This window comes from Leucoraja erinacea, chromosome 9 (assembly GCF_028641065.1).
Source record: "Leucoraja erinacea ecotype New England chromosome 9, Leri_hhj_1, whole genome shotgun sequence".
Taxonomy (NCBI): Eukaryota; Metazoa; Chordata; class Chondrichthyes; order Rajiformes; family Rajidae; genus Leucoraja; species Leucoraja erinaceus.
In genome coordinates, this window is record NC_073385.1 from 70,763,075 (window position 1) to 70,780,560 (window position 17,486).

At 40.3% G+C, this 17,486-nt stretch overlaps 1 protein-coding gene across 4 annotated transcripts in view; it reads left to right on the forward strand.

Moving 5' to 3' along the window:
• LOC129700574 (exocyst complex component 3-like) overlaps positions 1–17,486 on the forward strand; it is a 59,729-nt gene that overhangs the window by 37,625 nt on the left and 4,618 nt on the right. For all 4 annotated transcript variants that reach the window (XM_055641193.1, XM_055641191.1, XM_055641190.1 and 1 more), the window contains 8 exons: positions 751–868; positions 1,600–1,725; positions 5,346–5,446; positions 7,773–7,862; positions 12,960–13,083; positions 13,167–13,289; positions 13,395–13,550; positions 16,004–16,122. In XM_055641193.1, the coding sequence (XP_055497168.1) occupies positions 751–868; positions 1,600–1,725; positions 5,346–5,446; positions 7,773–7,862; positions 12,960–13,083; positions 13,167–13,289; positions 13,395–13,550; positions 16,004–16,122 (957 nt within the window). The remainder of the gene's footprint in view (positions 1–750; positions 869–1,599; positions 1,726–5,345; positions 5,447–7,772; positions 7,863–12,959; positions 13,084–13,166; positions 13,290–13,394; positions 13,551–16,003; positions 16,123–17,486) is intronic.

Genomic DNA, 17,486 nt, shown 5'->3' on the forward strand with positions numbered 1-17,486 from the left:
ATTGCGACTAATTTCACACTCGGCACCCCTAATGCAAAGCAGGCATTGTCCACATAAAATATATCTTGGATGTAATCTTGTTAATGAAGCATACAGAACATTGAACAGGTCATCACAAGAACAGGCCGCTCGGCCCACAATGTTGGTGCTGAACATAGTGCCAGGACCATCATTTATCTACTTGTGCATAGCTCATATCCTTCCATTCCTTGCATATCCATCTGCCCATCCAAAAATATTTAAAATGCTACTGATGTGCCTACTTCAATAACCCCCCCCCCCCCCCCAGCATGCGTTGCAGGCACTCACCATCCTCTGTGTAAACAACCCTGTCCCACACACCAACTTTGCCCCTCTCATCTTAAAGCTATGCCCTCCACTATTTGATTTTTTCCATCCTGGGAAAATATATTTTTCTTTGCATTAAAGCCACGGAAGCATTGCATCTTTTAAATTGTTTTACTGTTGTGATGGTGTGCTTTTCTTTAATCATATTTTAATGTTTTAGCAAGCACGCATACACCCATTTGCCACTTGTTATCGATGAAACAAGACCACAACAGTCATTTTACAATCAGAACACTGCAGATGTAGGAAATGTAAAATAACTTAAAACTCTGGCAATATTCTGTGCAAATAGTAAGCAGAAATTGACATTTCTAGCGCTGTGAGTGAGTTGCAATCTTCACATGGATCGCCATTGTGTAAATTATGAAAATTAAGAGGCTAAAGAATGCACTTTGTTTACAGTGGGGATGTTATGAACCATCCTGATCTTTTACCAGAGGTAAATGTAGAAGAACTGGGACCACTGTTGGACCAAGGGATTATAAAGAATATCATGGACAAGTACACTGAAGCTTTAAAGGTACAAATTCAATGATGACTGACATTTGTGGCTCATCTAAATTAACATTGGAAAATTTTAAATGTACAGAAAGAAACCTTGAGTATGTTTTCAGGAGAGATCGTCTCGTGTGCAGCATCACAACCTCTGCTTCATGGTGGCATTCTTTCTCCAGCCAGATTATTCATTCTCACTAGACTAAGTGGGACCCGTTGGGTCCCGGTCACCACGGTGGTGTATGGTGGGGGGGGGGGGGGGGGGGGGGAAGTGTGTATATGGGTGGGAGGGGTTTGCGAGGGGGGGAAGGAGGGATGTGAGGGGGTGGAGGGAGGGTGTGCGTGTGGGCGGGGTATGGGGGAGGGAGGATGTGGGAGGGGGGTGGTTTGGTGGAGGGGAGGAGCGTGTGTGGGCGGGGGTTTGTGGGGGGAGGGGGTTGGCAAAAACTAACAATAAGGATTTAAAAAAGCGCTAAGGAAAAAGTAATCATGTGGCAATGTGAAGAGGCTTGTCTACACTTGTGGGTAGCACAGTGATGTGGGCAGTAGAGCCACTGCCTCACAGCGCCAGATATATGCACATCTAAAGATATTGCAAGATATGAAACATTTGATACATCGTCCAACAATTTAGTTAAAAATGATTGTCAATTAAATGACAAAAAATTATCAACTCAAAACATTCTCACACACAGAAGTTTAGCATTAAGTAATTACACGATTTTTTGGATAACAGCTGTCCTTTTTGACTTGCAGTTAAAAGTTCCAACATGGATGATAAATACACTGAAGGAAGACAAATCAAAATGGTCAGAATCTGCATATGAACCAGAAATAATGATGGGTTGTTATCATTCTCATGTTGCCTCTGATATATGTGAGGTAAATGTCTCAATGTTCTGAATATTTCCGTCCACAGTGGTGGGGCAGCGGTAGAGTTGCTGCCTTACAGCGTCACAGACCCGGGGCTCTATCCTGACCATGGTACGGACTTTGTACGTTCTCCCTGTGACCATGTGGCTTTTCTCCGTGTGCTTTAGTTTCCTTCCACAGTCCAAGTACAGGTTTGAAGGTTAATTGGCTTCTGTGGTGTAAATTGTCCCCAGTGTGTAGGATAGTACCATTGTACAGGCTGGTCGACTTGGATTCGCTGGGCCCAAGGCCCTGTTTCCACACTATCACCAAAGTCTTTTTTTTTTTTTTTTTTTTATATTTTATTTTATTAGAAGTAAGCACAGTCATATGGCACCAAAGTGCCTAATATATATTTTCATAATACATTTTATGTACAACTTCTTTTTTTTTTTGTTACATTGAAAAAAGATGAGAATAAGAAAAAGAGGTTAGATAGTAAAGGATAGAAAAATGTGAAATATATAGTGTGTGAAGAAAGAAAACGAGTAAATGAAGAAAGTTGAGAGAGAAAATAGTGAAAAGAAAAGGAGATCATTATTTATAGTCTTGACCAACCCTCGTCCAGTCCTGAAACAGTTATTTTTTACAATTGTGTTACACCATATGATTCCAAAAAAACGACGAATGGAGACCAACTCGTTATGAATTGGTCTGATTTATCCATTAGGAGGAATCGCATTTCCTCAAGATGAGCAGTGTCCAACATACTTGCAATCCACATTTTAAGCGTTGGTATTGATGTACCCTTCCAAAATTTAAGTATTAATTTTTTTGCTATTATTAAACCATAATTAAGGAATAGATTTTGAGATGTGTTCAATTTATTCCCATCTTCCATTACACCAAATATAATCATTTCAGTATTAGGTTCCATTCTTGTCTTGAATAATTTTGTAAGTATTTCAAAAATATCATTCCAAAATCTATAAAGTTTTATGCAGGAAACTAAGGAGTGTGTTATAGTTGCCTTTTGGGCTAGACATTTATCACAAGTGGCGGATATATTTGGATAAAATTTGTTCAATCTTGTTTTTGAATAATATAATCTATGTACAATTTTAAATTGTATTAGATTATGTCTTACATTAATTGAACATTTGTGAATATATATCAGGTATTTTTCCCATTTAACCTTCGTAATTTTTATCATTAATTCCCGTTCCCACTCTTCTCTAAGTACCTCTGTCGATGGTAGGTCTATATTTAGAATACTATTATATAAATAGGATATTAATTTTTGTGAGTCAGCTTCAATATTCATTGCTTCTTCCAATAAGTCAGGAGTTACTTTTTGATATCCTTGTATATATTTTTTCACAAAGTCGCAAATCTGAAGATATTTAAAATATTGATTGTTTTTCAATTTAAATTTTAATTGTAGTTGTTGGAATGATAGTAGGTTTCCTGTTTCGTACATATCCCTGATCCTTCTAATTCCGAGACTTTCCCATTGGTTATATGTCTTATCAATAAGAGATGGTTTAAATAAAGGGTTATTCGCAATTGGCATTAACAGTGATAGATTTCTTAATTTTAAAGATAATTTTATTTGTTTCCAAATTCTTATTGTACCATATATAATTGGGTTCTTCTTATATATTGTGTTATTCAGTTTTTTGGGGGAAAAGAGGATCGTTCCTATATTACAAGGATGACAATCCTCCTTCTCCATTTTTATCCATTCTGTCTGTTGTGTAGAACTATCCAACCAATAAATCATATTCTTAATATGCACTGCCCAGTAATAATACATAAAATTCGGAAGTGAAAGTCCCCCCGACCTCTTTTGGTTTACATAAGTGTTTTTTTGTGATTCTATGTGATTTATAGTCCCAAATATAATTTGTAATGTTAGAGTCTAATTTTTTAAAAAAATATTTTGGTATATATACCGGTATAGACTGAAATAGGTATAGTAATTGTGGTAGGAAGATCATTTTTATTGCATTTATTCTACCTAATAATGATAAGGGAAGTGTTTTCCAAAATTTAATCTGTGTATTAAGTTTATTTAATAAAGGTATGAAATTAGCATTGAATAATGCTTTATATTTTCTAGTAATCTGAATACCCAAATATTTAAATTTTTCTGTTGCGATTTTAAAGGGGAACTTCAGTAAGTGTGTAGGTTCTTGAGGTTTTAATGTCATGATTTCACCAAAGTCTAAAGTAAAGGTTAAAGAAATTGGTCCGTCCAAGCTTTTCAACGGTTCACTGACCTGGATATGCCCCTCTCTGCCCGTAACAAATTACAGGTTTCAATTTGGAACTGAACATTAATTGAATTAGTAACTATTGCAATTTGTGCGAGAGTTGTAAGAAAGAGGTATTTCAGTAGGGTAAGACTGGAATTATTATCCTCAAAGCCAAAAAAACATTGAGAAAAGACTTGATGGAAGTACACCATAGGCTGACACAAAATGCTGAAGTAACACAGAGGGACAGGCAGCATCTGTGGAGAGAAGGAATGGGTGACGTTTTGGGTCGAGACCCTTCTTCAGATTTAAACCAGCATCTGCAGTTCTTTCCTTCACCATAGGTTGACTAGTTTAGATGGGGTAAACATAGAAGTGTTTTCCTTATAGTGGGTGGTAAGCCTCCGAATCTCCGGGGTCGGGTCGGGTCGCAACCGCGCGCCATCTCATCTTTCTAAATTACAGTGAATACAAGCCCAGGCTTTCCAATCTTTCCTCATATGACAGTCCCGCCATCCCAGGGATTAACCTCGTGAACCTACGCTGCACTGCCAAGGTGGTGGGCAGGTAGCCTGGAGTGGGCTAACGCATTCTGGCTGGCTGCCATTTGGAACATAGTCAGTCAGGGGCTTCCATTAGAGAATGACATAAACACTTCCAATAGAGGTGGGTGGGTGGCGAGATTCACGTCGCAGGGGCCTCTGCAGTCCATCTGTCTTTGTATTATTTTTTGTCTCGTTTGAATGTAGTTTTTATTTATTTTTTAACTGGGTATGTGTGTGGGTGGTGGGGAAACTTGGACGACTTAATCCGCGCATTCTGGCGAGTTTGCCCATGACTTATACTTGCAGCATGCTCGACACGAGGTCATAGGAGGTCTTCATAATTCTCCTTCATGCTCAGGAGTGGTCTCCTCGTACTCAAGGCCTCAGCTAGGTTTAGTCGTAGTAGATCGGCATGTTACTCGTAGGTAATTGAGGGTAGTCGTAGATAGCTTTCAGCTCTCTCCACTATTTGGTGTCCAATTTTCCCAAAGTTAGTCGTAGCTAGTCGTAACTAGTCATAGCTGGTCTTCAACATAGTCGAAGGAGGTCTTCAACATGTCATTTTTTCAAACTCTTCTTAACTCGCCAATTAGGTCGCCCAAGTGGGACAGCCCTTTTAGAATGCAATCAATAGTCAAATGTTTTATGAACTGTAATAATTTCATGTTTCTTGCCTCTCCATCATCCCTTGTATAACTGTTTCCCCATGGGACATGGAGAAGATGTAATGCAAATTAGGGTATAGTTAGCACAATAAAGTAACTGGAATTAGCTTCAGGTATTATCATCAAAAGCTGATCATTGCAGATAATGCCTCATGTAAAGCTAAGTTGTTTTGACATTTCAGATGATTGCATCTCATTTGAACGAATCGGGCAAGATCAGCAAGGATCTGAAGAAGAGTGTTTTATGTTACTGCTTGGAAGAATTAACAAATTTTATACACTGGTAATTGTATATTACTTCTTTATAAGCTGCCCACAAGGTGTTACTGCAAATCAGAATGATCAGAGCCAGCTCCCACTGGAACAGGGACCCACTTTCAGTGAAAGAGTGAAAGATAAGAGTTGGAACAGAGAATAAGGAGTATAACGTTGTCGCCTAAACTCAAAGACAATGCTTCCTTTTAGGGGGAAGCAGAGCAAATCTGAATTATCCTATTAAAAGGGTTTAAATCTGGAATATGCATTCCATTCTTTCTGTTTTTAATATAACTCATCTTATTCGTCCTTGTTTTCAAGAATGCTTTGATTCCATAAAATAATAGGAACACATTCGAGTGCCTTGTCACAGAATTTACAGAATAAGAAAGAGCATGAGTTCATGTTTGACACCAGCCTCCTCATTTAATCCTCTTTGTAGATCCTTCTCTTCCTCTTCTTTTGCCTATATTCTTTAACTTCCCCATAAAGACATCAGTGAACGATGTCTGAAGTTGCACATTTTAATCATTGGGAGATAGATAAAGATTGAAAACTGGTGAATTAATTACTGTGATATATTTATGGTCATTTGTATTTAACATTTCCACAAGTTGAACCATCAATCCCCTTCATTGGATCAAATACCTTTTATAATTTTTAAGACATATTTATCTCACAATGATATCTCCAAGAATAAAATGGCATCCTTTTCTGATGAATGTAGACTCCTACCATCTCTGTAAATGATTTTGCCTCTACAAGTGTTTCTATATTTCTATATTGTCCAGAGCCGTACACAGCATTGTTGATGTGACCAACCAAAGGTTCCACAAACGTATCACTTTACTTCCTGATTTTCTAATTCTGCTCCCCTAAAAATGAATCCCAATCCTTTGCATTTTATTGTTTTGTTATCTTTATCACAAAAAGTTGCATTTAACCAGCGGTTGAGAATACTAAAATGATACAAGGTCATTAAGGGCAGCACGGTGGTGCATCAGTTGCATTGCTGCCTTGCTGCAGGTTCTATCCAGACTACGAGTACTGTGTACAGAGTTTGTACGTTCTCCCCTTGACCTGCATGGGCTTTTGCCGAGATCTTCGGTTTCTCCCACACTCCAAAGACGTACCGGTTTTTAGGTTAATTGACTTGGTATTATTGTAAATTGTCCTTAGTGTGTGTGGGATAGTGCTAATGTGCAGGGGTCGCTGGGCGGCACGGAGTCGATGGACTGAAGGGCCTGTTTCTGCGCTGTACAGTGGCCTCCATAATGTTTGGGACAAAGACCCATCATTTATTTATTTGCCTCTGTACTCCACAATTTGAAATTTGTAATCGAAAAAATCACATGTGCTTATAGTGCACATTGTCAGATTTTAATAAAGGCCATTTTTATACATTTTGGTTTCACCATGTAGAAATTACAGCAGTGTTTATACATTGTCCCCCCATTTCAGGGCACAATAATGTTTGGGGTACAGCAATGTCATGTAAATGAAAGTAGTCATGTTTAGTATTTTGTTGCATATCCTTTGCATGCAATGACTGCTTGAAGTCTGCGATTCATGGACATCACCAGTTGCTGGGTGTCTTCTCTGGTGATGCTCTGCCAGGCCTGTATTGCAGCCATCTTTAGCTTATGCTTGTTTTGGGGGGCTAGTCCCCTTCAGTTTTCTCTTCAGCATATAAAAGGCATGCTCAATTGGGTTCAGATCGGGTGATTGACTTGGCCACTCAAGAATTGACCATTTTTTAGCTTTGAAAAACTCATTTGTTGCTTTAGCAGTATGTTTGGGATCATTGTCTTGCTGTAGAATGAACCTCCGGCCAATGAGTTTTGAACTTGAGCAGATAGGATGTGTCTATACACTTCAGAATTAATTATGCTACTACCATCAGCAGTTGTATCATCAATGAAGATAAGTGAGTCAGTACCTTCAGCAGCCATACATGCCCAGGCCAGAACACCTTGTTTCACAGATGAGGTGGTATGCTTTGGATTAGATCACACGGTATTGTGAGTAGGGTGTTGACATGGATAGAAAATTGGTCGGCAGACAGGAAACAAATAGTGGGGATTAACGCGTCCTTTTCAGAATGGCAGCCAGTGACTAGTGGGGTACCGCAAGGCTCGGTGCTGGGACCGCAGCTATTTACAATATACATTAATGATTTAGATGATGGGATTAAAAGTAACATTAGCAAATTTGCAGATGACAAATACTCTATGATATTATTTATTGACATTGGAATGCTATCAGTGTATGGATTGAGTTTATTTAACCATTTGACCTGTTGCAAGGAGACTTAACGTACTAGTCAGATTTTGTTTCCATGTGTTTGAATCAAGCTACCAACAAGACCTGAAGGTCAGAAAACAGAGTGCTTCAAACCCATTACCTCTCCTGGTTGTCAGCATCAACAGCTACACTGCCCTCGAGTAAGTGTTATTAATAATTATATCAATAATATGAACATTAAGATATATATTCATAATGGCTGTGGATTGAACATCAGGGTAGCAACTGCTCAAGAACAAATAGGAATGGCCAGTCAGTAGACGAAAGAGCTGGAGTAATTCATCTGGTCAAGCAGCATCTCTAGAGAACAAACAACATATTGGATTTGGGACACTTCTTCAGTCTGACATTCAGTGTTAAGAAGGGTTCCGACACAAAACGTCACCTATCCATGTTCTCCAGAAATGCTGCTTGAATTATCCCAGCACTTAGTGTCTTCTATTGTAAACCAGCATCTGCAGTTCCTTGTTTCAAAAGACTATAGGTGCAGGAGTAGGCCATTCAGCCCTTCGAGCCAGCACTGCCATTCACTGTGATCATGGCTGATCATCCTCACTCAATACCCCGTTCCTGCCTTTTCCCCATATCCCTTGACTCTGCTATCTTTAAGAGCGCTATCCAACTCTCTCTTGAAAGCATACAGAGAATTGGCCTCCACTGCCTTTTGAGGCAGAGAATTCCACAGATTCACAACCCTCTGTGTAAAAAGGTTTTCCTCATCTCCGTTCTAAATGGCTCACCCCTTATTCTTCAACCGTAGCCTCTGGTTCTGGACTCCCCCAACATCGGGAACATGGTTCCTGTGTCTAGAATGTCCAAACCCTTAATAAACTTATATGTTTCAATAAGATATCCTCACATCCTTCTAAATTCCAGAGTATACAAGCCCAGCTGCTCAATTCTACCAACATATGACAGCCCCTCCATACTGGAAATTAAACTTGTGAACCTACGCTGCACTCCCTCAATAGCAAGAATGTTCTTCCTCAAATTTGGAGACCAAAACTGCACACAATACTCCAGGTGTGATCTCACTAGGGCCCTGTACAACTGCAGAAGGACCTCTTTGCTCCTATACTCAACTCCTCATGTTATAAAGGCCAGCATGCCATTCGCTTTCTTCACTGCCTGCTCTGCTTACTTTCATTGACTGATGAACAAGTACCCCCGATCTCATTGTACTTCCCCTTTTCCTAACTTGACACTTTTTCCACGTGACTGAATGCTTTGGAAATGTAGTTACAGATAATTGTCTTTTTCTTCTCCGTAGCGTTTGTCAGAATCTCATTTGCTTTCTTTGTTCCCACAGACTTTATATTCCCTTTCCCTAAATAACATTTGTTAATGCTATGTGGCCTTTTATTTCCCATTTTATTTACAAACTTCTAAAAATATTCTACCTGCATTTTGTCATGATTCTCCTATTGTACTATAGATCATAGACATAGAATCATGCTGCATGGAAATAGGCCCTTTGGCCTATCTTGCCCATACCGACCAAGATTCCCCATCTACACTAGTCCCATCTGTTCATGTTTGGCCCATCTCCCTCTAAATCTCTGGATTTCTTATCAATTTACCTGTCCAAATGTTGTTATAGTACCTGCCTCAACTATCTCCTGTGGCAGCACGTTCCATATACCTACCACCCTCTGTGTGGAAAAAAGTTGCCTCTGAGGTTCTCATTAAATCTTTCCCATCTCACCTTAAACCTACTTCCCCGAGTTCTTGATTCTCCTACAGGTAAAAGACGCTGTGCTTTCACCTTATCTATTCCCCTGATAATCTTATACACCTCTATAACATCATCCCTTGTCCTCTTGCATCCAAGGAATAAAGTTCTGGACTACCTAACCTCTCCCTATAGCTCAGACCCTCGAGTCCTGACAACATCCTTGTACTCTGCACTCTATAATACGATTGTTTTGTACTATAATAGTACAATTATAGTACAAAACTATAATAGTACAATTATAGTACCGAGGTACATTATAATACTATAATGTACCTCGGTGACTGCCAATCACCACCCCCCCCCCCCCCCCCCCCCCCCCCCCCCCCCCCCCCCCCCCCCCCCCCCCCCCCCCCCCCCCCCGGACACTTATTATTATTTATTCAAATCGTTTGCTATGTCGCTCTTCCAGGGAGATGCTAAATGCATTTTCGTTGTCTCTGTACTGTACACTGACAATGACAATTAAAATTGAATCTGAATCTGAATCTATAATAACTATTTGTTTTGTTCTAATTCTCCCAATAATTGCAAATTGTAAAAGGTGAGTTAGAGTTTAGTTTATTGCCATGTGTACTGAGGTACGGCGGAACGCTTTTGTTGTGTGTTAACGGTCAAGTTCTTCTACTTCTTCATGCAAAAAACGTTGAATAGCTGAAATGCCTTTCAATTCTATATTCTGTTACTCATCTCCCTTTGTTCTTTAAATTCCTACCTCAAGTCACCACCCTGATTACAAAGGAAATCAAGTCACAGTTGGTGCTGAATACCCTGGCAAAAAAGGGCAAATACATTCCAAGGCACCAGCCTGACCAGAAACATCACCTGTCTGTGTTCTCCAGAGATGCTACCCGACCCGCTGAGTTACTCCAGCACCGTTTCTTTCCTTAGTAAACCAGCATCAGTTCCTTGTTTCTACAGGGAATACATTTCTCACTGCAGCCAACTTAGAAACATAGAAAATAGGTGCAGAAGTAGGCCATTTGGCCCTTCGAGCCTGCACCGCCATTCAATATGATCATGGCTGATCATCCAACTCAGTATCCCATCCCTTTAGCCACATCTAACTCCCTCTTAAATATAGCCAATGAACTGCCCTCAACTACCTTCTGTGGCCGAGAATTCCACAGATTCACCACTCTCTGTGTAAAAAATGATTTTCTCATCTCGGTCCTAAAAGACTTTCCTCTTATCCTTAAACTGTGACCCCCTAGTTCTGGGCTTCCCCAACATCGGGAATAATCTTCCTGCATCTAGCCTATCCAACCCCTTAAGAATTTTGTAAGTTTCTATAAGATCCCCCCTCAATCTTCTAAATTCTAGCGAGTACAAGCCGAGTCTATCCAGTCTTTCTTCATATGAAAGTTCTGCCATCCCAGGAATCAGTCTGGTGAACCTTTTCTGTACTCCCTCTATGGCAAGAATGTCTTTCCTCAGATTTGGAGACCAAAACTGTATGCAATACTCCAGGTGTGGTCTCACCAAGACCCTGTACAACTGCAGTAGAACCTCCCTGCCCCTATACTCAAATCCTTTTGCTCTTGTATTGTTCCAACGTAATATGGACACAAGATGGCTCTCCAAAACCTCACCTGACAACTAAAGCTCCATATCTTTGGATTTATTTAGTACTTTAGCGACATTTAAAAGATATTTGGACAGGTAGATAGATAAGAAAGATTTACAGGGATATAGGCCAAATGTGGGCAGTGTAGATGGGGCAGCCTGGGTGTTGGGTGGACAAGTTGGGTGAAGGGCCTGTTTCCATGCTGTGTGACTCTATCACTCTAACTACCCTTTCATAATGTTTTATTAATATAATGCACAGAATATTATTGCCTCCTTCTGTAAATAGCTCGTTCTAAGCTCCCCCCCCCCAGTCTAGTTTCAGTCAAAAACCACTGAGTCAAGCACTTGCGCATCTAAACTTTATTTTGGAAAAACACAATAACAGTTCCCCACTACTATACCTAACCACTGCGGGTTAGATCCTCGTATCTGCCCTCTTAGCTCTGTTCAAGCAGAGACACTCCAGAAGGCCACACAGTCCTAAGCGCTCTGCAAGAAGATTGCCACAGGACCTCATGGGAGTGGCCTTTTATAGGTCCCCGAACCTTGAGGGGCCAAACCACAGGGGTGTGGGTCTCTATATAGTCCAATAACAGATATCGATTAACACAATACATGATAGACATTTCCCCAACCCAATAAAACAGTGACTAATACAATGTATCTGACGAAGTTTCGAGATGCAGTTTAAAAGTAAAGCTTTGCAACAATATTTACAATGCGTGTTCAAGAAGGAACTGCAGATGCTGGAAAATCGAAGGTACACAAAAATGCTGGAGAAACTCAGCGGGTGCAGCAGCATCTATGGAGCGAAGGAAATAGGTGACGTTTCGGGCCGAAACCCTTCTTCAGATCCAGTCTCTATATAACCCTTCTTCAGACCCAGTCAAGAAGGATTTCGGCCCGAAACGTCACCTATTTCCTTCGCTCCATAGATGCTGCTGCACCCGCTGAGTTTCTCCAGCATTTTTGTGTACCTTTTACAATGTGTATGTCTGGTTTGCATTCATCCAAACCGTTTCATGCAATTTACACCTAATTGTCAGAATCTGCAGATGTAAAGGGATAGTTTAAGAGAGTAAAGGGATGGTTAATGACACCAGAATTAACGGGAAAGAAAGCTCACAAGGTATAGGAGAGTGTGGCCAAGTGTAATAGGGATCGATGTGAAAGGTGAGATGCATAAGGAATTAAAAGTATTGTATTTGAATGCACAAAGTATAAGAAGCAAAGTAGATGAGCTTGAGGCTCAGTGAGAGGTTGGTAGATATGACATCGTGGGGATTACTGAGACGTGGCTGCAGGAGGATCGGGTCTGGGAACTTAATATTCAGGGTTATACATCCTATAGAAAGGACAGGCAGGTGGGCAGAGGAGGGGGGGGGGTAGCTCTTCTGGTGAGGGATGAAATTCAGTCCCTTACGAGAGAAGACATAGGGACTGACGAGGTAGAGTCACTATGGATTGAGTTGAGGAATTGCAAAGGCAAGAAGACACTAATTGGTGTTATCTACAGACCCCCAAATAGTAGCCCGGATGTAGGGTGTAAGTTGCAGCAGGAGTTAAACTGGCATGTAACAAAGGTAGTGCCACTGTGGTGAAGGGGGATTTCAATATGCAGGCAGACTGGGAAAATCAGGTTGGTTCAGGACCCCAAGAAAGAGAGTTTGTAGAATGCCTCCGAGATGGATTCTTAGAGCAGCTTGTAATGGAGCCGACCAGAGAAAAGGCAATTCTGGATTTAGCGTTGTCCAATGAACCAGATATGATAAGAGAACTCGAGGTAAAGGAACCGCTTGGAGGTAGTGATCATAATATGATTAGTTTTAATCTACAATTTGAGAAGGAGAAGGTTAAATCGGAAGTGGCAGTGATGCAGTTGAACAAAGGGGACTATGAAGGCATGAGAGGCATTAACACTTCCTTTGTTACACAGGGAATTCATGAAGACTCTTAAACAAGATAATGACGCTCATTTCGGAAAAGTGGATAAGACACTAAAGAATTCAGTGCAGGAACTCAACAAAATTCTCTCAGATGACCTTCTGTTTCAAGCATTGGTATGTTGGCAATAGTATTCACCTGAATGCTTTAGATATCAAGGAGTTAGCGCTATGCTGTGATTTTTTTTTGTTTTCTCTAGCCTTGTTTTAAGAAGCTCATGACAAGGAATTGGTTAACCTGCAGTGAAGATTTTAATCAGCTAATAAGAAAGACTGAAATATATTGCAAAGACTTCAAGAAAATGAAGCAGGCCAATTGCCAGGTACATTGCTTATTGTTGTTCAGTAAAAAAAGGTTAATTTATTAAATACCATAAAGCAGGAGCTTATAATAAATATCTAAACCTATATCTCTATTTAAATAAAAGGTGCTGATTTCTGATCTCCACTATCAGTTTGTTAAAGAGTACATTATACAAATGATGAAAATGAACATCAGCTGGAAATTACCTGCAAGACGTGTCACAGCAGCAAATAAGATAAAAGAAGAACTGGGAAGAATAAGTAAGATGTATCAAGAATTTGTAAGTCATAATATTTTATATTTCCTCCTGGTTTTGAAAAAACTATTTGGAATCTCCCTGTGCTTATTTATTTGCTTAGCTTGGCTGACGAGTGGACACGTGAGCCAGGTGTGGCCAGCTGGGATCAAGTGTATCCCTGGAGGAGTTTCGGGAACTAAGGAGCAAAGTTTAAAAAAAAGGAGATCAGAAGGGCAAAAAGGGCCCAGGAGGTAGCTCAAGGAAAATCCCAAGAGATTTTGTAAATGCATAAGGGGGAAAAGGGTAATGAGAGAGAGAGTGGGACCTCTCAAGAATCAAAGCCGTCACTTCTGTGTGGAGCCACGTGAAATGGGCAAGGTCCTCAATTAGTATTTCTCCTCTGTATTGAAGAGAAAAACAGGAGGGCGGAGGAATTTGGGGCAGTCAATGTTCCCGGTCGAAGAGGTCTGAAGGTACTATCATGTATGAAGGTGGACAAATCTCTAATGTCTGATCAGATATATCCGAGAACATTGTGGGAAACCAGCGGGAGCCTAGGTTGAGATTTACGAGTCGTCTTTAAATACAGGAGAGGTGCCGGAAGACTGGAAGGTGGCAAATGTTGTCCCTCTATTCAGGAAGGGCTGCAGGGAAAATGCTGGGAGCTTTAGGCCAGTGAGCTTAACATCTGTGGTTGGAAAGTTACTTAAGAGTATAGGATATGCAGGCATTTAGATGGACAAGGGCTGATTAGGGACAGTCAGCATGGTTTTGTATGTGGGAGGTCGTATCTCACAAATCTGATTGAGGTTGTGAAAAATTGTAGCAATCTTGATCAATTGGTCAGGTGGGCTGAGGAATGGTTGATGGGATTTAATACTGAGGTGTTGATTTTGGGAAGCCTAACATGGGAAAGACCTACACAGTGAATGGTAGGGCTCTGGGGAGTCTTGTAGATGCAGACGGATCTTGGAGTGCAGGTGCATGGTTCCTTGAAGGTGGAGTCACATGTAGATCGGGTGGTCAAAAGGGCTTTTGACCCATTGGCATTCATCAGTCAGAGTATTGAGTATAGAATTTGGGAGGTCATGTTGCAGTAGTATAAGATGTTGGTGATGCCGTATTTAGAGTATAGTGAAGGAAGAAACTGCAGGTGCTGGTTTAAACCGAAGATAGACACAAAATGCTGGAGTAACTCAGCGGAACTGGTAGCATCTCTGGAGAGAAGGAATGGGTGATGTTTTGGGTCGAGACCCGTCTTCAGACTGATAATCAGGGGAAGGGGAGACTACAGATATAAGGATGGAAGATGTGAAAATGAAGCATCAAAGGGGGTGGAGATCAAGAAGATCATTGTTAGCTCGGAGATGTTAACAACAAAACAAATAGAGATAAAATGTAATCGGGGACAGTTAGACTGGTCAGAGAACTGGGAAGGGGGAGGGTGCAATGGAAAGAGAGGGAAATCAGGGTTGCTTGAAGTTAGAGAAGTCAATGTTCATACCGCTGGGGTCTAAGCTGCCCAAGCGAAATATGAGGTGCTGTTTCTCCAATTTGCCCTGGGCCTCACTCTGACATTAGTGGACGCCCAGGACAGAAAAGTCAGTGTAGGAATGGGAGGGGAAGTTAAAGTGTTTAGCAACCTGGTGATCAGGTAGGTTTAGGCAGACTGAGCGGAGGTGTTCAGCAAAACCATCGCCAAGCCTGCGCTTGGTCTTTTGATGTGTGTTGTGTTCAGTTCTGGGCACCATGCTATAGAAGAGATGTTATCAAGCTGGAAATAGTACAGAGAAGATGTACAACGATGTTGCCAGGACTAGAGGGTCTGAGCTATAGGGAGACGTTGAGTAGGCTGGGGATGAGGGGTGATCTTATAGAGGTGTGTAAAATCATGAGATCTCTACCATTCCATCATGCACTGAACCGTAAAAATACTCAACTAGCTCTGTTGAGAATTAGTTAATATAACTACTATTTTATGTCCCCTGTTACCTAGTGTATTCACCATTGTTTGTGATTGGATAATTTTGCATTTCTAATGAATCCTTCAATTCTTGATATAACCTTCATCTAAACTTTGGTGAAAACGTCAGAGATTTACAAGTATTTTTGTTCGGGAAACTGTCTGAAAATACAAATAAACTTTCAGAAAATCCCTGCAAATTTATATACTTCCAAGAACATTTATCGGATATTTCAAAACAGTTTCAGCATCTCAAGGAAAAGACTCATATCATTTGTTTATCTTAATTAGAATATAAAAATGGAAATAAGTCGTGAAGAAGTCAAAACTTTTAAAATATGCAAACATGTGATTTAACTTAATAGAAATCTTATTACCTCAAAGGTCCTTGAATGGGAATGTCCAATGTCCAGAAGTCCGGTTTGAAAATTCTTGATGTGTATTTTGATTATAGAACATAAAAAGAGTAAAGCATATTTAATTAATTTTTCATTTGATGATTTATAAACAATATATACATTTTATTTCACAGGGTACAACTGCTTCATGGCTTTTTCCAGTAACCCAACATTTGTTTGAGTTTATTAACACAAATGATACCGATCTTGAATCAAAGCTTATCGCATTATACAAGGACTATCCTGATATTGGGTAAGTGGAATAATAATGTGCATGCAAGGGCTTTTTACTCTGGCAAAGAGCTTTTCATCCTGTGATTGTTGGGCTGGAAACTTGCACTTTTGTTCTTTAGTTTAGTTTATTATTGTCACATATAGATACATAGAACATTTTGTTAACATTTCGATACAGATACATTTCGTTGTCTCTTAATGCATTTCGTTGTCTCAAATGCATTTCATTGTCTCTGTACTGTACACTGACAATGACAATTAAAATTGAATCTGAATCTGAAAAGATTGTTTTGAGTCATAGAGTGTGGAAACAAGCCCTTGTGCCCAGACCGACCAACATGTCCCATCTACACTAGTCTCAAACCGTTCTGTTCAACAGCAAAAAGACTGTACATGATTACAATCAAGCCGGCCACTGTATACAGATACAGGATAAAGGGAATAACATTTAGTGCAAGATAAACTCCGATAAACTCCAGAACATTGGCTTCAAAAAGACCTGGAAGATCTTCCACTTTTCCCAACCTTCCTTCTTTGCCATCTCTTATTGTTCCATGTGTAAAATCGGGGAACATCAGCGTGGTAGAGTGTTCTTGGAAATTGCTCTTGAGAACACAATGCCACAAATTCAATTTTAAAGTCATTCTCGCCATATCATCATTGCTCACTTGCTGAGCAGCATTGACTCTGATAACGACTCGTTGTTGTGGTAGATGTGTCTGGAGTCGAAAGACAGCGGGCTGCCTCTCATGAGTCGGAAATCCAAGGATTGATGTCACTGCTTCTGATGGACCAATGTATCTGCCAGTCAAGTACTGTAATTTTGTCATCCCTGTTAACTCTAAAAGCTTCTTGATCACTTCCCTACAATGTGTACTTGTGGATGTATTTGACTGACTTTATAGAGGAGCATATCTCAACGTTGTTGTGTGATTTGAACAACTTCAATGGTTGAGCATGATAGGGCACCACCCAATCAGAAGTGATATGTCAATGCCGGTGTCCTTCTTGATGTCCCTGAAATCCTCCCATGTCTGGAGATCTTCTCCTGTATAGAGCGTATGAATTATGTCGCGATAAATGGCTTTGGGAATCTCTTACTGCATTTTCCTTCATTTGAACATGGAGAGGTACGGTTGCAGAATGATCCATGAATCAAGTGCTTGAGAACCAATTTATGCAGCTCAGGATCTACTTGCAGGTCTGGTATTTCAGGCTTGCACAAATCTGTCAAAATCATTTGGTCTTGGCTTAGTTGCTTTGTCAAGCCACAGCAGACAGTGCAAATGAGGCAAACCTCTCTTCTGATATTCCACAGTGGAGACAAAATCTATACAGTTGCCAAAGAGGCCATGTGGTCCAGTGAGGTAGTTGATGAATAGC